The sequence below is a fragment of the Mya arenaria genome, chromosome 14 (assembly GCF_026914265.1).
Source record: "Mya arenaria isolate MELC-2E11 chromosome 14, ASM2691426v1".
Classification (NCBI taxonomy): domain Eukaryota; kingdom Metazoa; phylum Mollusca; class Bivalvia; order Myida; family Myidae; genus Mya; species Mya arenaria.
In genome coordinates this window covers 46,538,198-46,558,783 of record NC_069135.1, presented here as the reverse complement: position 1 = coordinate 46,558,783, position 20,586 = coordinate 46,538,198, and the positions used below count along the sequence as shown (strand labels likewise).

The 20,586-nt window shown below is 37.2% G+C and overlaps 1 protein-coding gene across 8 annotated transcripts in view; it reads right to left on the bottom strand.

Moving 5' to 3' along the window:
- LOC128218102 (general transcription factor 3C polypeptide 1-like) overlaps window positions 1-20,586 on the bottom strand; it is a 303,630-nt gene that overhangs the window by 250,409 nt on the left and 32,635 nt on the right. For 7 of the 8 annotated variants that reach the window (XM_052925645.1, XM_052925643.1, XM_052925648.1 and 4 more), the window contains exons 11-18: window positions 18,313-18,491; window positions 17,816-17,935; window positions 17,192-17,287; window positions 12,501-12,592; window positions 12,002-12,145; window positions 5,477-5,617; window positions 4,769-4,882; window positions 3,486-3,701 (exon numbers count right to left, since the gene is read on the bottom strand). In XM_052925645.1, coding sequence (XP_052781605.1) covers window positions 3,486-3,701; window positions 4,769-4,882; window positions 5,477-5,617; window positions 12,002-12,145; window positions 12,501-12,592; window positions 17,192-17,287; window positions 17,816-17,935; window positions 18,313-18,491 — 1,102 coding nt within the window. The remainder of the gene's footprint in view (window positions 1-3,485; window positions 3,702-4,768; window positions 4,883-5,476; window positions 5,618-12,001; window positions 12,146-12,500; window positions 12,593-17,191; window positions 17,288-17,815; window positions 17,936-18,312; window positions 18,492-20,586) is intronic. The other variant, XM_052925646.1, reaches the window with a different exon arrangement.

Genomic DNA, 20,586 nt, shown 5'->3' with positions numbered 1-20,586 from the left:
ACAACAGGGAACCAAAGGTGTGCTACCTTATCAGTGTTGCCTCCAAACCAACAGGGGACCAAAGGTGTGTTACCTTATCAGTGTTGCCACCACAACAACAGGGAACCAAAGGTGTGCTACCTTATCAGTGTCGCCTCCACAACAACAGGGGACCAAAAGTGTGCTACCTTATCAGTGTTGCCTCCAAACCAACAGGGGACCAAAGGTGTGCCACCTTATCAGTGTTGCCTCCAAACCAACAGGGGACCAAAGATGTGTTACCTTATCAGTGTTGCCTCCATAACAACAGGGAACCAAAGGTGTGCTACCTTATCAGTGTTGCCTCCACAACAACAGGGGACCAAAGGTGTGTTACCTTATCAGTGATGCCACTACAACAACAGGGAACCAAAGGTGTGCTACCTTATCAGTGTTGCCTCCACAACAACAGGGGACCAAAAGTGTGCTACCTTATCAGTGTTGCCTCCACAATAACAGGGGAACAAAGGTGTGCTACCTTATCAGTGTTGCCTCCACAACAACAGGGGAACAAAGGTGTGCTACCTTATCAGTGTTACCTCCACAACAACAGGGGATCAAAGGTGTGCTACCTTATCAATCAGTGTTGCCTCACAACAACAGAAAACAATGTGTGCCACCTTATCAGTGTTGCCTCCACAGCAACAGGGGGGGGGGAGGGGGGAGTGTAATACCTTATCAGTGATGCCTCCACAACAACAGGGAACCAAAGGTTTACTGTGACAGTGTAACCTCCAGTTTATATTAACCTCATCAGTGTTTCCTTCTACTTATGTTTATCTTTTTAGCATTGGCACCACACAAGGTTTACTGTATCAGAGTTACCTCCACCTAACATTTAACTTATCAGCAATGGCATCACCCCAGGTTTACAAACAACAGTGAACAAAGATGTAAGAATTTATCAGTGTTGCCCCAACAACAACAGGAGAATAAAGATGTGTTACCTTATCAATGTTGCCTCCACAACAACAGGGAGCCAAAGGTGTGCTACCTTATCAGTGTTACCTCCTCAACAACAGGGAATCAAAGGTGTGCTACCTTATCAGTGTTGCCTCCACAACAACAGGGAGCCAAATGTGTGCTACCTTATCAGTGTTGCCTCCTCAACAACAGGGAATCAAAGGTGTGCTACCTTATCAGTGTTGCCTCACAACAACAGAGAACAATGTGTGCCACCTTATCAGTGATGCCTCACCAACAACAGAGAACCAAAGGTTTACTGTGACAGTGTAACATTCAGTTTATATTTACCTCATCAGTGTTTCCTCCTACTTATGTTTATCTTTTTAGCATTGGCACCACACAAGGTTTACTGTATCAGAGTTACCTCCACCTAACATTTTACCTAACGTGTGTTGCCTCTTACTTATGCTGATCTTATCAGCATTCTCACTACACAAGGTTGACTTCATTACCTCTACATAACATTTACCCTTAAGGATTACCTCCAACTTACATTTATCTTATCAGCATTGGTATCATCCCAGGTTAACCATATCACCGTTATCTCCACCTAATATTTATTTAATAAGCTTGGCACCATCATGTTACCTCCACCTAACATTTACCTAATCAGCGTTGCCTCCTACTTAATGTGTACTTTATAAGCATTGGCACATGCCCCAGGTTTTCCATACCAGCATTACCTCCACCAAACATTTATCTTATCAGCATTGGCACCACCCCAGGTTTACTGTATCAGCATTACCTCCACCTAACATTTATCTTATCAGCATTGGCGCCACCCCAGGATTACTGAATCAGCATTACCTACACTTAACATTTATCTTATCAGCATTGGCATCACCCCAGGTTTACTGTATCAGCATAACCTCAACCTAAATTTTATTTTATCAGCAATGGCATCACCCCAGGTTTACTGTATCAGCATAACCTCAACCTAAATTTTATTTTATCAGCAATGGCATCACTCCAGGTTTACTGTATCAGCATTACCTCCACCTAACATTTATCTTATCAGCATTGGCATCACCCCAGGTTTACCGTATCAGCATTACCTCCACCTAACATTTATCTTATCAGCATTGGCATCACCCCAGGTTTACTGTATCAGCATAACCTCAACCTAAATTTTATTTTATCAGCAATGGCATCACCCCAGGTTTACTCTATCAGCATTACCTCCACCTAACATTTATCTTATTAGCAATGGCATCATCCCATGTTTACTGTATCAGCATTACCTCCACCTAACATTTATCTTATTAGCAATGGCATCATCCCATGTTTACTGTATCAGCATTACCTCCACCAAACATTTATCTTATTAGCAATGGCATCATCCCTTGTTTACTGTATCAGCATTACCTCCACCTAACATTTATCTTATTAGCAATGGCATCATCCCATGTTTACTGTATCAACATTACCTCCACCTAACATTTATCTTATTAGCAATGGCATCATCCCATGTTTACTGTATCAGCATTACCTCCACCAAACATTTATCTTATTAGCAATGACATCATCCCATGTTTACTGTATCAGCATTACCTCCACCTAATATTTATCTTAATAGCAATGGCATCATCCCATGTTTACTGTATCAGCATTACCTCCACCTAACATTTATCTTATAAGCAATGGCATTAACCCCCGGTTTACTGTATCAGCATTACCTCCACCTAACATTTATCTTATAAGCAATGGCATCACTCCAGGTTTACTGTATCAGCATTACCTCCACCTAACATTTATCTTATAAGCAATGGCATCAACCCCAGGTTTACAGTATCAGCATTACCTCCACCTAACATTTATCTTATAAGCATTGGCATCACCCCAGGTTTACTGTATCGGCATTACCTCCACCTAACATTTATCTTATAAGCATTGGCATCACCCCAGGTTTACAGTATCAGCATTACCTCCACCTAACATTTATCTTATAAGCAATGGCATCAACCCCAGGTTTACCGTATCAGCATTACCTCCACCTAACATTTATCTTATAATCAATGGCATCACCGCAGGTTTACTGTATCAGCATTACCTCCACCAAACATTTATCTTATCAGCAATGGCATCACTCCAGGTTTACTGTATCAGCATAAATTCCACCTAACATTTATCTTATCAGCATTGGCATCACCCCAGGTTTACTGTATCAGCATTACCTCCACCTACCATTTATCTTATAAGCAATGGCATCACCCCAGGTTTAATGTATCAGCATTACCTCCACCTAACATTTATCTTATAAGCAATGGCATCACTCCAGGTTTACTGTATCAGCATTACCTCCACCAAACATTTATCTTATCAGCAATGGCATCACCCCAGGTTTACTGTATCAGCATTACCTCCACCTAACATTTATCTTATCAGCATTGGCATCACCCCAGGTTTACCGTATCAGCATTACCTCCACCTAACATTTATCTTATCAGCATTGGCATCACCCGAGGTTTACCATATCAGTGTTACCTACCCCTTACATTTACCTTATCAACATTGGCACCACCCAAGGTTTGACTTATATCCATTCCTGTCTCCTGAGGTGCCGACTGTCCCACCCTCTGCTCTGCTCCCTGTCTAATCTCTGGGGCTGATTGCCGCACCTTGTTGCTGTGCGTACAATAACACAGGTGGAAGAGGTACTGGTGAACCGCCTGGATACGCAGAAACTTTGGCAGTAGGCCATACTTGTAACCTGCACCCTGAAGTCACAGGCAAATTGCTTCTAAATACAGTAAAACTGCGATCGCTCGAGGTCGCCAGGGACCGAGACAAAACCTCGAGGGAACCGATGTTTCGAGCGACCCGATTTTCAATTTTCCAGTTTGATATGAAATATCTTTCAGTGTATTTTAAGTTTGAAGTCGTCAAACAGACTGTTTACTAAGACACCGATTCTTTCCTGTAAAGGACGTGAGTGGGCGTGTTGGTGTCTTGGTATAAGTAATGGGTCCTTCATTAGATTTCTCAGGTGTTTGACAATTATTTTCTTTCATTTGGGTGTGACATTTTGAAAGTAAGGAACCCGATCTAGCTATCCCCCCAGTCATGGGTCCATCACTAGATTGCTCAGGTGTTCGACAATTTGTAAGTTCTTTCTCATTTGCCAAATTGCAAAGCAAAGTGACAAGAAGGAATTATTTTCAGAGATTCCGATGTTGGATCGATATGGTAGTGTTTTAATCATATTTTTATTACTCATTTAAATTTCTCACAATTAACTTCTCGTTATTAACTTGTCATAATTATCATCTCAAATGCCCATATCAACTAATATCGGTCATGCGTTAACAGTGATAAACGGTTTTTCACACCTTTTCAAATTGCCTTTTAACTGTCATTGCAATTTTTACAACTTGCGAAAATTTTAACACCTGGCAATTGTTTGTTTATTTTGGAACACGCGTTCGGGAAAAAGTGTGAAATTATGACCTCGAGGGAGCCATAAGGTTTTGTGCACGATTTGTGTACTTGGGACCGAGGATATTGCTCGACTGCTCGACATAATTAGGTTTCGAGGCAGCGTGGGTATATTTTATATGAAAAAAGAAGGTAAAAAGTTCGGGACCAAGCTCCGACCTCGAGGGAACGCCGGTTCTCGAGCGACCGCTTGTTCGAGGGAACGCAGTTTCACTGTATATTCATTTACAACCAAACATATCTTTTTCCAACCAATGCTGAATAACAATTAAGAGAAACAGTCCTAAAATACAGTTCAACTTGTTTGTGCATTTCCTGTTGGGATCATAGTTAACTTGTGAATTCATACCCTGTTAAACTTCATGGGTGGTGTCTGCATGGCAATTTTGCGGCGATACTCCTGGTAAAAGCGTATGCTGTCCCGCGCACTCTGGGGTATCTTTTCCAACACTTTTACTGACGCCTACAGCCAATCAATATGAAACACATGGCAATTCTTTATTAAGCAACTGATCATTGAACTGGCACAGATAAACAAATCAAATATATATTTAGAGAATATTTTACTAAAATTCCACATTGTTACCAATTGAGAGCACCTATAATTTTTCTAGTAAAGGTCACAATGATCACGTATATCCCAAAAATCAAAATGGGTCTTCTACTGACCATTCCAAGTTTAAAGAATCTACAAAAAGTCACAAAACAGTAAATAATTGGAAACATAAGCGCACATTATTTTCTAGAAAAGGTCACTATGATCTTTACCTTTGGCCTGTTGACCAAAATCAATAGGGGTCGTCCTCTAACCATGACCATGTGCATACCAAGTTTGAAGCCTAGATAGTCTAATGGGTGGAGGCCCAAACCAGGATAATGCTAGACAAAGTGATTCCTATGTGTCTGCCATGCTTTGCAGGCAACAGAAAAAGCTGTGAATAATGGTGTAAGATCAAAGTTAACATTTTCTGAGATATTGCTGAAAGCAGACTTTTATGATATGATGCAGCCACCAATAAATTTCACCACATTTTAATATACAGAAAATGAGTGTTACCTTTGACTGGTTTGCTTTAAGTTGATGAAGTTTCTTAATTTCTTCTTTGGTGATCGAAAAGTGTTTTAGTTTGGCCTCCTCCACCATTCTGAGGAATGGCTCTGTGTTTGGTCCCGTGTCCTGCATACTGATCACTGTCAGCTAAACACAAAACATTCACCTCACTCGTACATCTTACATGTTGAATACACTTGTGCAACTATCAAACATAAAACAGAGGACTGATGCCATCTATTCTCAAAATAAAGACTGATGTCATCCACACCAATGCCTTTTGCATGGACACTATTCGCCTTTAATACGTCAGACATTCTGAGAATTATACTGGTTAGCGACCACTTTTCGGCCAGAAATGGAGGTTTTTCCTATGTTACTTTTGACATAAGATAGCTATTACGATAAAACTTTACACCTAGACAGGTTGGCTATTCAGACAAAATACTGTGCAATTTGTTTTTAAAAATAGCTAGGGATTCTGAATTTTTTCACATGCAAAATACCCCTATAATTTCGCTAAAATAAGCACCCCACCTCTTCAAACATTTCTATTTTATTTGACCAGTCTAGCAACTGTTTAAAATGACAATTAAGCAATAAATATAAAATGCTAACTATTACATACTGTTTATGTATGTTTAAAATGATACAACACCTACTCGGTAAGCCTTCTCTTTGCAGAAAATTAAACTACAGCTATCACTGAAGGTGATTAATATCCCCGAACGCCGCCTCTCATTATGATTTATCATTGTATAAAATTTTAAGAAATTCCATCTAGTACTTTTCAAGTAACTGTCCAGACAAAAGTTTGACAAAAAAACACACAGAAAAAGGCAATTACTCTGTAATTTGCTAAAATAGTGTAATGATTCATGTACACTGAACTCCTTCTCATTGTGCTATAGCATTGTATAAAGTTTTATTACATTCCATCCGGTAGTTTTCAAGTTATGCTCCGGACAAGAAAAAAATAACAAAGGGAAATAACTCTGCAATTGGCTGAAATGGAATTGCGGTTCCTGTACATTGCACTTCCTCTCATTATGATCTATCAGTGTATGAAGTTTTATAAAATTCCGTCCTATAGTTTTCAAGTTATGCTCCGGACAAGAAAAAGTAATAAAGGGCAGTAACTCTGTAATTAGCTGAAATAGAATTGCGGTTCCTGTACACTGCACTCCCTCTCATTATGATCTATCACTGTATGAAGTTTTATTAAATTCCATCCAATAGTTTTCAAGTTATGCTCCAGACAAGAAAAAAGTAACATGCTCCGGACAAGAAAAAAGTAACAAAGGGCAATTACTCTGTAATTGGCTGAAATAGAATTGCGGTTCCTGTACACTGCACTTCCTCTCATTATGATCTATCACTGTATGAAGTTTTTTTAAATTCCATCCAATGGTTTTCAAGTTATGCTTCGGACAAGAAAAAGTAGCAAAGGGCAGTAACTCTGTATTAAGCTAAAATAGAATTGTGGTTCCTGTACACTGCACTCCCTCTCATTATGATATATCACTGTATGAAGTTTTATTTAATTCCATCCAAAAGTTTTCAAGTAATGCTCCCGACAATAAAAAAGTAACAAAGGGCAGTAACTCTGTAATTAGCTGAAATAGAATTGTGGTTCCTGTACACTGCACTCCCTCTTATTATGATATATCACTGTATGAAGTTTTATTTAATTCCATCCAAAAGTTTTCAAGTAATGCTCCGGACAATAAAAAAGTAACAAAGGGCAGTTACTCTGTAATTAGCTGAAATAGAATTGTGGTTCCTGTACACTGCACTCCCTCTTATTATGATATATCACTGTATGAAGTGTTATTAAATTACATCCAAGAGTTTTCAAGTTATGCTCCGGACAAGAAAAAAAGTAACAAAGGGCAGTTACTCTGTAATTGGCTGGAATAGAATTGCGGTTCCTGTACACTGCACTTCCTATCATTATGATCTATCACTGTATGAAGTTTTATTAAATTCCATCCAATAGTTTTCAAGTTATGCTCCGGACAAGAAAAAGTAGCAAAGGGCAGTAACTCTGTATTAAGCTAAAATAGAATTGTGGTTCCTGTACACTGCACTCCCTCTCATTATGATATATCACTGTATGAAGTTTTATTTAATTCCATCCAAAAGTTTTCAAGTAATGCTCCCGACAATAAAAAAGTAACAAAGGGCAGTAACTCTGTAATTAGCTGAAATAGAATTGTGGTTCCTGTACACTGCACTCCCTCTTATTATGATATATCACTGTATGAAGTGTTATTAAATTACATCCAAGAGTTTTCAAGTTATGCTCCGGACAAGAAAAAAAGTAACAAAGGGCAGTTACTCTGTAATTGGCTGGAATAGAATTGCAGTTCCTGTACACTGCACTTCCTATCATTATGATCTATCACTGTATGAAGTTTTATTAAATTCCATCCAATAGTTTTCAAGTTATGCTCCGGACAAGAAAAAGTAACAAAAGGCAGTAGCTCTGTAATTAGCTGAAGTAGAATTGCGGTTCCTGTACACTGCACTCCCTCTCATTATGATCTATCACTGTATGAAGTTTTATTAAATTCCATCCAATAGTTTTCAAGTTATGCTCCGGACAAGAAAGAGTAATAAAGGGCAGTAACTCTGTAATTAGCTGAAATAGAATTGTGGTTCCTGTACACTGCGCTCCCTTTCATTATGATCTATGAATGTATGAAGTTTTATTAAATTCCATCCTATAGTTTTCAAGTTATGCTCCGGACAAGAAAAAGTAACAAAGGGCAGTAACTCTGTAATTAGCTGAAATAGAGTTCTTGTGCAATGCGCTTCCTCTCATTGTGCTTTACCATTGTATGAAGTTTTAATAAATTCCATCCTGTAGTTTGCAAGTTAATGTCTGGAAAAAAATTGACAGCAAAAAAACCCAAATAATTAAGGAATTAATTGCGGGGTTGATGTCATTATCAGGGTATGAACGCAATTGGGCTGGTCTAAGTGTGTGGAGTCCGAAGGACTCGACCCGTACTTGGACCAGCACAATTGCGTTCATATCCCCGATAATGACATCAACCCCGCAATTCATTCTTTATATTTACACCAATAGTTCATTATTTTGTTGAAAAAACATTAAAAAAATACTTAATTTCATTTCGGATTACCTTTCAGTAATCCTTTCTGACCCATTCTGTAAATAGGACGACCCGACTGTTACCGGAAACATTTTTTTTCAAATGACGTCACAATAACGCGGGAAAAGATCAACCACTTGAAATCACTTTTAAACGTAAAATTGAAACTCTTTGGGCAACAAAACGTTTAAAATATAATAACTTAGCACTTTCTAAAATGGTGATTTATATTTTACGGGACATGCTGACACAATACAAACAATAACAAGATCAATAGTTTTCATGTATATTGTTATGCGATGAATTGCGATCCGAACATATCCGAAGATGTTGCGTTCATCGATTGATGAACGCAATTGCCGAAAGGCAATTCATTTAAGGAATGGAAGTTGAGGTGTAAATATAAGGCAATAACTCATTAATTAGCTAAAGTTGAGTCATGGTTATTGAACACTGCACTTCCTCTCATTGTGCTTTACCATTGTATGAAGTTCCAATGAATTCCATCCAGTACTTTTCAAGTTATACTCCGGACAAAAAAGTAACAAAGGGCAATAACTCAGTAATAAGCAAGAATAGAGTTATGGTTATTGTACACTGCACTTCCTCTCATTATGCTCTACCATTGTATGAAGTTTAATCCAATTCCATCCAGTAGTTTTTAAGTTATGCTCCGGACAAGGTAAATTGCAACGGACCGACCGACAAACCGACCGACCGACCGACCTCAAGGTGACTCCAATATACCCAATTCAAACTTCATTTGTCGGGGGTATAAAAAACTACTGGGATTCCTTCTTAAAACATGGCCTACAATGTATGCATATATATAGACTTCCGAAGAGGGACAACGCATTTCGTACAAGAATGTAATGATTAATTCAAATTTGAGTTGCATCCCTTAGACAAAAAAATTTTGGCGATTTCTTCACCGTTTTCAGGTTTTACCATTTGCTTTTTCGAAAATTGAACTTAACAAACAGCAATTTATGGTATTTGTATAATTTAACATTGGTTTTATACTTTAAAATGACAAATCAATAATGTGGTCTGATAGTGCAAGGTGTAATGAAAATTAAACAAGAAACGTCGCAATGCGACGAAACCAGGTTTTTAATGATTGACAGAAGAACTTCAGCCTGTGTCTGTTTTTCTATTTTTAGTAACAGTGACCTTGAACCTAGGGACCCCAAATGCAATCCATTGAAAGGTATCCATAAACTCTTCCTTTATACCAAGTTGTGTCACGATATGTCAACCCTAATTTAAGTTATTCAGTTTCAACCATTTTTCTATTTTCAGTAACAGTGACCTTGACCTTGAATCTAGGGACCCCAAAACGCAATCCCATGAAAGTATCCGTAAACTCTTCCAATAGACAAAGTTTGGTCAAGAAATGTCAACCCTAACTAAAGACATTCAGTTTGAACCATTTTTCTATTTTTTGTAACAGTGACCTTGACCCTAGGGACCCCAAATGCAATCCCATGAAAGGTATCCATAAACTCTTTTTATAGACCAAGTCTGGTCAAGATATGTCAACGCTTACTAAAGTAATTCAGTTTCAACCTTTTTTCTATTTTTAGAAACAGACACCTTAACCTTGAACCTAGGGACCCCAAACACAATCCCATGAAAGGTCTCCATAAATTCTTCCTATAGACCAAGCTTAGTCAAGATATGTCATCCCTAACTAAAGTTATTCAGTTTCAACCGTTTTTCTATTTTTAGTAACAGTGACCTTGACCTTGACCCTAGGGACCCCAAACACATTCCCATGAAAGATATCCATTAACTCTTCCTATTGACCAAGTTTGGTCACGATATGTCAACCCTAACTAAAGTTATTCACTTTCAACCGTTTTTCTATTTTTAGTAACAGTGACCCTGACCCTTGGGACCCTAAACGCAATCCCATGAAAGGTATCCATAAACTCTTCCTACTGACCATGTTAAGTTAAGATATGTTATCCCTAACTAAAGTTATTCAGTTTCAACCGTTTTTCTATTTATGTAACAGTGACCTTGACCTTGACCCTAGGGACCCCAAACACATTCCCATGAAAGGTATCCATAAACTCTTCCTATTGACCAAGTTTGGTCACGATATGTCAACCCTAACTAAAGTTATTAAGTTTCAACCGTTTTTCTATTTTTAGTAACAGTGACCCTGACCCTTGGGACCCTAAACGCAATCCCATCAAAGGTATCCATAAACTCTTCCTATTGACCATGTTAAGTTAAGATATGTCATCCCTAACTAAAGTTATTCAGTTTCAACCGTTTTTCTATTTTTAGTAACAGTGACCTTGACCTTGACCCTAGGGACCCCAAATGCATTCCAATGAAAGGTATCCATAAACTCTTCCTATAGAGCAAGTTTAGTCAAGATATGTCATCCCTAACAATAGTTATTCAGTTTCAACCGTTTTTCTATTTTTAGTAACAGTGACCTTGACCTTGACCCCAAATGCAATCCCATGAAAGGTACCCATAAACTCTTTCTATAGACCAAGTTTGGTCAAGATATGTCAACCCTTACTAAAGTTATTCAGTTTCATAGGTGAGTTTGACAACGCCCGCCCGCCTGAACAACGACGTTCGCCATTCTAATAACCAGGTTTCCCTATGTGAAAACCTGGTTGACACGAGGGCCCTGAAGGCCCTGTATCGCTCACCTGATTCAATTCAATTACCTTGCTGTAATAAGTACATTCTGACCAGGTTTCATATAGATAAAGTAGAAAATATAAAGTAGAAAATATGGCCTCAACAGTGTTTTAACAATGTTTTCTATGATCTGACTTCGTGACCTAGTTTTTGAACTCAGGTTACCCACATGACCCAGATTTAAACTTGACAGAAAGATTATTAATATAAACATTCTGACCAACTTTAATGAAGATACAGTCATAAATGTGACCTCTAGAGTGTTAACAAGCTTTTCCTTTAATTTGACCTTGTGACCTAGTTTTTAACTCCAGATGACCCAATATTGAAATCGTCCACGATTTTATTGAGGGTAAGATTCTAACCAAGTTTCATTAAGTGCTCAGATGAGCTATAAATCCAGACAGAGCCTCATGCAAATGAGCGAGCGCGTGATGACGTCATCCCCACGTGCAACTTACAAGGTCAGAAGTGTAAACAATTTTTATTCGGGTCGAATTCCACATACTTCTTACATTTGAACGCAAAAAACCCCAGCTGATATCTGTCAAAAAAGATGCCGCAATGAACGCCAGACTGATTTGTGTAGAATATTTCGTTTTGACAGAAATTAACTGGGTGGGCAAAAAATTGGTACGGGCGCATAATAGGTCGCTAACCAGTACCAACTTATATTTTGAAATGTCTATGAGAAACAAAAAAGAGTAAATGTACAAAGATGCGAAAAATATTAACTACACACCTCTTTAACCCGTTCATTCATAGTAAAGCGTAGGGTATAGGAATTTAGGCGGCCTTCCTCTATAAGAGCATAGATTATACGTTTCTGGGATTTTTGGTCCATGAGATATGGCAGACCCATCTCTTTCTCCCGGTTCCGCAGCAACTGGATGTACACAACAGCATGACATGTGGGCTCACAACATACAAACAAACAAATCCTTTTGAATAAATGCTTACTTATTCTTTAACTATTAATTCAGGGAACATCAAATTCACAATTTAAAACTAATTTCAAACCCAATTCTGACCGACATAGGAAGATTCTGCTTGAAGATGATTAAACAATTAAGAGTGTGATTATTTCCTGTATTTAAATCTGCAAAGCAAATGACAATTTGTTGACATTTTGCAGTCATCACTAATTAAAATTTGAGTCAGAACAAAAGTCAAAGTGGCTCAAAATCATAGAAAAAATATGGTACTAGTCATAACACAGTCATCGAGCCCAAACAGGGTACCTTGAGCATCTTGAATGTTTCCACAACCTTAATAGCTGACAACACCTCCAGGATCCAGTTGGCTCTGCGTACATGGCTCTCCGTCAGCACAGCTGTAACATATAGCATTGTAAACATATGGCAATTTTGGGGCAATGAACTCAAATTACAAATACTATAATATGCTGTAATTCCCAATGTTAACACAAGAGCACTCATTCCGACCAAAAACCTTTGCGTTTATCATACCGACATGAGTGATGCTAGTGACACACGGTCTTGTCATGGTGAAAATGTGTGCCAAGTTATTTTGTATTCCAGAAATGCATGACCGAGAAACAGTCATGACAAAAATGAAATACAAGGAATTTTGAGGCATGACCTATACATTCAAAGACCATAAATCTGAACTCTGTTTTTCAGAAATTATCACTATTTCAAATTTATTTCTCAGTTTCAATTTTATTTGTTCTTTGTTAATTTTCATCAATTATCCAAAATCCCTATTTCAAAATTATTGCTATTTCGAAGTTAAAAATACAGTCCGGATTCGGTATTTCCCACCTATTTATCAATCATTGTTTTAAACTCAGTGAGCCCAAAGTTTTCACACCATACAACGATAGCACATGGACATCCGTTTGAAGTGATTATGATTATAATTGTGCATTAGCACTTGTTTAAGAATGAAAATAAGCATGTGTATGTAACAAACATCATGTCAGATAATAAGCAATTTATTTTGGGTGTAGTATTTTGTACATAATGGCTAATTGTCATTTGAAATGTCTATCTCAACCGCTTGTAGAAGGGCCTGGTAAACAACCCAGGAGGATATCTAGATTCAAAGCGTAGGGTGTTAAGCGGTGCAAGCAAGACATCACATTAATATTTAAAAACCTAGTCCGAACAATACTGAGTTAACTTCGTTTATTTTCAGTGCATGCATACTGAACAAAGCAACATGTTGGTAAAGTGTAGCTGACATTGCAATCTTCACAACTAAATATTTACATCACCAATAATTCGCCAATGCTGTCATTTTCTAATAATTTTTTAATAATATTCAATCCGCAATATTGTTAATCCAGAGTTTTTATCTCTGTTCCGACAACTTCTGATTAACTGTGTTTAAATGTATGTGTGACCTTGACCTGTGTGTTCATGGCAAAATTATTCTAAAATCCCCCAATGCATGGCCAAGTTATAGCTTGGACAAGCCAAAATACAAGGATTCTTTACCGATGATCCTAAAACATGACCTTGACCTTTGACCAAGAGATAATGGCTCTTGCAAGCGACACATTGTCTAGTCATGGTAAACATGTGCTAATTATCCCTCTTTGCATGGCAAAGTTACAGCCAAAACAAAAATTGTTCACGCCACCTGCCTGCGGAAAAAAGTAGCAAAAAGTATCCTTCAAATAACCTTGTTAATAAATTATTTCAAACACTGTCAAATATTCTTTTAGAACATGAACTAAGCATTTCATAATTCATTTAAACATACTGCCAAACAGGATGCATCTGACTGATTGTAAAAGTCCCGTATAGCTTGCCAAAGTATGATGTCATTTGTCAGCTCATTATCCAAACCTCTACAATTATCAACATAGCTGTTTGCAATTTGTCTGGGTCAGTAAAAACTAGTATCTGTTTAAACATTTATGAACAAGAGGCCCATAAGGGCCTATGCTCTACTGGCATGGCCCTTGTGGTCATTTTCAATCCAGAGCATGTATGTATGGGTAAAAGGCAACAAACATATAGTTCACGTTTTATGTTTGGGTTACCTGAAAACGTTGCAAGTTCAACATATGAGGACAGAAAAAGATGTAAGCAGATAAGTTGCATGAACTATTTTAATATGTGCCAAGTAAAGGTCATCTGACAAAAAAAAATTGCTATCAAAACTGTACTCATGGTCAAATTTCATTTCTGTAGCATTAAAAATAAAAAAAGTTGGCCAAAAGGTCAAAGTCAAGGTCATCCGAGTACAACATTGATGCTCGTTTGCAAAACTGTACACATGGTCCAAATATCATTGCTGTAGCTTTAAAAATAAAAAAGAAGGTCAAAAGGGGTGGGGCCAGCTTTGGCCCAAGGGGCATTGTTTTGCTAGACAGTCATCATATGATGCTCCACAACAAATATCAAAGGTATGAGCCTTGTGGAAAATATGACCCATATTCGAACTTGAGCTAGAAATCATTAAAACAACCTTACTTACAAATTTCCAGGATATTTGGGCTGAAAATATTACCTCTAGAGTGTAAACAAGGTTTTTCCATATTTGGGCTCTGTGACTTAGTTTTTGACCCCAGATGATCCATATTCGAACTCGTCCGAGTAATTACTGGGACAAACCTCCTGACCAAGTTTCGTGACAATTGAGGCAAAAATGTGGCCCCTAGACCAGGCTTGAATTTAACTTTTTTTGATATTGCAAATTTTTGCAAGTGCTTTAATTTTCAACTCGCAAAAACCAGACACTCACTCGCATTTTTTAAGGCAAACCTTTGTGTTTTCCCGGAAAAAATATATTTTGTATGGAAAACAATGATTTAAGGTATAGTTTAATTGTTTTAATGAATTATCATGATATTGTATTATATTATGTAACAATGACAGTACGTACTGAGGAACTCCCTCTTCCACTTCGAAACAGTTTTAACTAGGGATGGCAACGTGTACCTGAGTACTCGATCGAACGTCCGAGTACTCGAGTACCAAATCACTACTTGAGTACTCGGAAAAATTAAAAAAAAATCTATTAAAATCACCAAATACACGATTTACAGACAAAATATCAGATCTGGTTAGTTGCCAAGAGGACAATTTACGGTCCCACTAATCCCCGCTGTGTACACAATTGACCTCAATCAATTATTTATTAATTGAAAGTTGTTGTGATAGTTGCAACTGTCAACAAAGGACCCCTATTTTAAAATAGCACTGATGACAATTAGTGAAGCTTTGATAGCGGTACTTTCACCTACACAATTATATTGTTTACCAATTAGAGACCTTTCACCAAACAATGAACGCTAACGAGCGAAAGAGTATCGACCGTTGATTTCTTAATGGGCGTATTTTACTTATTTTTGCAATGATTATCACAATTGATTGGTTGATATTTTAAATCAAGAATTATGAATATTTATGAGGTAAACAACAATTACACTGTACGAAAAACTATCATTTTAAAAAATAATAATTGTAGAGTGAACAACTGAACGTCATATTGAATTTTGTTCACTATTTTTATGTATGCTATTAATTTTCATTCATTGTAATTCTGGTTGTTGTTCATTTCTGCAGTGCATACTTGTATAAAATGAAACGAATAAGACAAATTAAAAGCCTGAAACAACATTCGTTATCTTTTTTTATCATTTTTTTGTTAAAATACGTAACGAAAGTTTACTTTAAAGGTGAAAATGACCAATAATACGACCAACGCACAATATACGTCATTAACGATACATGTATACACAATCTTGTCTTTGCGAACACATATTCAATTTTTCCAATTAATCGAGTACCCGAGTACTCGATCGAACGATCGTCCGAGTACTCGAGTATTAATTTTACTACTCGTTGCCATCCCTAGTTTTAACTGACTGATTTTTTCATTTTTGCTTCTTTTTGGGAACTGATTGATCATCCCCATCAGCCGTCAGTGATTTTAAATCAAAACACACGTAAAAAAAACTTTTGCTTGTCATCATTATACAAGACTGTGTCTCGATATGATTATCGCTAAATACCGCCACCAAAAATGGAAACGAAAGACCAGTCTACAAAACTAGATAGTAATGAGTACCTGCCACATAGTAACAAGTACCTGCCTTTGCGCATAACGTTAATCTTCATCATCAATTTCTGCCAAAAATGGAAACGAAAGACCAGTCTACAGAACTAGATAGTAACGAGTACCTGCCAAATAGTAACAAGTACCTGCCTTTGCGTATAGCGTTAATCTACGTCATCAATTTCTGTGTGTTTATCGGAAAACGAAAGTAGGCATTTCTAAACTTAGTTTTATATCTATTGTGCAGGAATTGATAACCGATTATGTTCATAACTATTTCAAGGATTGCATATTTTCTGCAAATTTTGAACTCACAAATTTTTCCAAGTGTCTTTAAATTCAACTCGCATTTTCAGATTTTGGCTCGCATTTTGCGAGTGTGCGAGTGCTAAATTTGAGCCCTGTCTAGAGTGTTAATAAACTAAGTGTGGACGGACGACACATGACGGACAATCATCGATCCTAATAGCTCACCCTAAGCCTACAGCTAAGGTGAGCTAAAAAGCAAGTTGTCTCCCTTTTATCCTAGACTTGACTTTACATGTAAACTTGGCTAAAAATAGACAAATTCAGTCATGCAGACTTGCCTAAAAATAGGTTAGCTAAAAATAGCATTTCTTTAAAACTTTCAAGGCCCATAACCTAGGCATGCATGGGCGGATCTGGCTGGTTTTCGAAAGGAACCAAGCTCTGATGGATATCTAAATACTGTATATACAAGTTTTATCGAGATACAATCAAAACTGAAGCAATTGTTTACAGACGCACGGATGCACTGACGCACATACTACGTACACATTACCATCGCGTAAGCTCTTCTGGCCTTTGGCCAGTAGAGCTAAAAATGAACTGCATCTTGGTGAAGTAACATCAAACTTAATCTCTCAAGGATACATACTACCAAATCTTTTCATGCCAACAAGTCTTTCCCCGTATTTGTCGGTGACCTCTAGCACATCCACCTCCTTAACCTGTACCTGTACCACACTAGAACCTGCCAATATAAACACACTGAAATATGAGAACATTTAAAATGACTGGCTAGAAGCATGATCATTTATATTCCTTTGCAATGATTGGAAACAACCAAAACTACAATGAATCAAAATAACAATAGCTGTAAGTCACAAGGGAGATGCCAATGGTGTTAATTTGGTGAAATTTATGATTAGTTAGATTAACATATGAGCAATCCTGAAATTGTGGTCTTATTTTTGTTAATGTAAATATGAATAAGCAAATAAGAGGCATTACTTAACAATTATTAAAGCCAGAGTTACAGGCCTTGCTAATCATGTGTGTATAACTTTTGTTTAGTTTCGGCCAAGGTTAAAATTCTACACAACAGCAGTAGTATCAGGAGTATAACAATGGCACGTATCACACAAATCTCAGCGGTTATTTTCTTGATAACGCCAAAAAACACAATTTACTATTCTCATCCCCCCCCCCCAAAAAAAAACAACAATTTATATCAACCTGGTTACTTTGTGTTTAGGCCTTCAATATTTCTAGATCATACCTCGCAGCTCCTTGATTGTTTCCATGTCAGTTTGAAGTGATTGCTGGTTATGAGGTCGAGCCTCCTCCAGGGCCGTCAACTCTTTCCTGATGTCGGCAACCTGCTCCTCCGACGGCTCTGCTGTAACAAACACACTAGGTTGTCCGGTTAGCGCAGTCATAAGCTCACTTGCTTCTCACCTAGGCAACCTAGGTTCTATTCCCGGCCTGGGCGAATATATGTTTGGTTTGTGGTCACCAAGCCGGACAAGGGGGTTTCCTCCGGATTCCCCCACAACACAAGACCACACTCTTGCATAAAAAAGAGCCATTAATAGTGAATAATATAATGTTGTAATATCTAAGAAACACAATTCAGCACCATGCGCACAACCCAACCCTCATCGATTGCTTTTCAATGTACAATTCTAATTAGTAGGCATGAAAGACTTTTATTTTCTTTCTTAAATGTGGAAACAACAGAACTTATATTCATTGTTGAGTCAAAATAGCACAAACCTTCAGTTAACTTTAGAAGAAGGGCTTCTTTCTTCTTGGCGCGTGCCTGTTGGTAATTCTCATATCTCTTGGATATTTCTTCCTTCCGTATGAATGGCACTCCATCTGTTAGTTTACGTATTTCTTCTGTCACACTCTGGTGAACAATGTTTTCTGCCACACTCTCTTTTGCGATGTACCTGCAACATCCCAAACAACCATGCTACCACAGTCAGGCGAGATATTGTTTGTTACTTAGACTTCTTTAACAAGAGATATTGGTCAAACATTATACCCTCTGAAGTTTCATGGTACTAGGTCAAACTGTAAACAATTGTTTTCATAAGACTGTTGTGGCCTTGATCTTTGGCCTTAACAACAATAAGGGTCATCTACTGGACAAAGGCAACTTTCAGCTGATTTCATGGTCTTAAGACAAACTGTTCTCAGCAATTGTGCAGACAATACTTGGTCTACCAATCAACAATTTTTACTTTGTCCCGGTTTATTTTTCATATCTTTTAAGTTTTAAGTAATTTTGTCATCAATGGAAAATAATCATCATTCTGTAATTTCATTTTGTCAAATCAACACCTAGTTTTGAAATCTTACTGAAAATGTACTTAAAGGCACATAGCCAATACAGACAATCCAATGAAAACTATCATTATCAGACTAGTTTGCAGAGCGGTTAAGCACAAAGGAATGAGGAGTTTTTTGGATGTTGAAAAAAAAATCTCCCAAAATAGCAAAAATTCAGATTGGCAGGTCAAAATAAAATATAAAATCTTATCATATAAGTTACTACAAATCAATACAGTAATACAGTGGAAACTCACTAAACCGGACAAGGTCCGGACTGGGCAAAATTTCCGGTTTAGTGAGGATTCCGGTTTAGTGAGGATTTGATGTACGGAGTAAGTTTACTCAAAATATTAACTGAGTTAACCTTAAAAGGCTTTTGTCCTCTAGGGACCGTTCAATTCTCCGATGTTTAGACGGAGGTTCAGACATGATTAAAGCACATGCAAAAGTAATATGCATAATTAAACATTTCTGCGTTTTTATACCGTAAATGACTGGGTATAAGACGATAGGGGGTATTAGACGCAGGGAAAAAAATATGTGAAAAATCCGAGAAAAAACTTTTAATCTATGTTTTTGGTTAAAAGACGCATAGAAAAAATGTCAAAATCGTCCGGCATTTTCAGCCACCATGTTTGTTGACAGTGACAAAAAAAAAAAATCGTGAAAATGCCGATGGTTATCTTTAAAACCATACAACCATACTGTCGAGAATGAAAAGTTATGTTATGCAAAAAATATTTTGACAGTGCCCAACTTTGTTTTTTATATGTAAGTTTGATTATTGTTTAATTCAATTTATTATTCAAAATAATATTGAATACCGTAATTCACAAGAGTTCGGACACCATAAATTAATTATTTTTTTCGCTCTCCAAATACATAGAAAATTATCATTTTTACATTTTATTTACATGTTTGTTTAACCTGCCTTTTTTCTTCATGTTTGGTTTTTACCACTTATTAATTTATCCGTAGTAATCAATGGTCATAAACTTATTTATTACGCCTATAAGTGTAAATCCTTCATGAAGTTAATTAAAACACCATTTTATACATGCACTGAACTGAATAAACACATTCTATCGGCTTCAGATCAAAGAGTCACACTGTGTGACGTCACATAACTTACAGTTATACCCACGAGGATCTCGTGGAGAGCATGGACATTGCTATGCAGGATTAATGTACGATTATTGCTTCATATAGTCTATAAGTGTGGTACAAGTTTGAAAGCTTATTGGCAGATCGTTTTACAAACATGCCATGTCGATGTTTTCTTAATCCCTTGATTGCCCTTGTTGTTTGTTTAATCCTCAAATAAATATATCACACTTCCTTTTCAACAGGCAATAAATCGTTTAGGATGGGTAGTAACTAATTAAATTGTCACAGTGGTGTATACGGTTAGGTAATCTAGCCAGGCATTGTTAAGATAAATATCAATAATCTTCGTCTGTGAAACTTGGTAACTATGAAAGTTATGATTGATGTATTTGGGAAATAATTATGGGTGTCCAAATATTTAGAGTGTACGAACTCTTAGGTGAATTATCGTAACTTTAATCGAAAAATATTTTTATTGAAATTATAAACGTCTTACGATATACCGTATCCCGATCTTCAAGTGCCGTTTTAACCCGTATATACTCGATCAATATGACGCGAGTAACATCCCTTTCTACATAAATCTAAACAAACTCTCGGCTA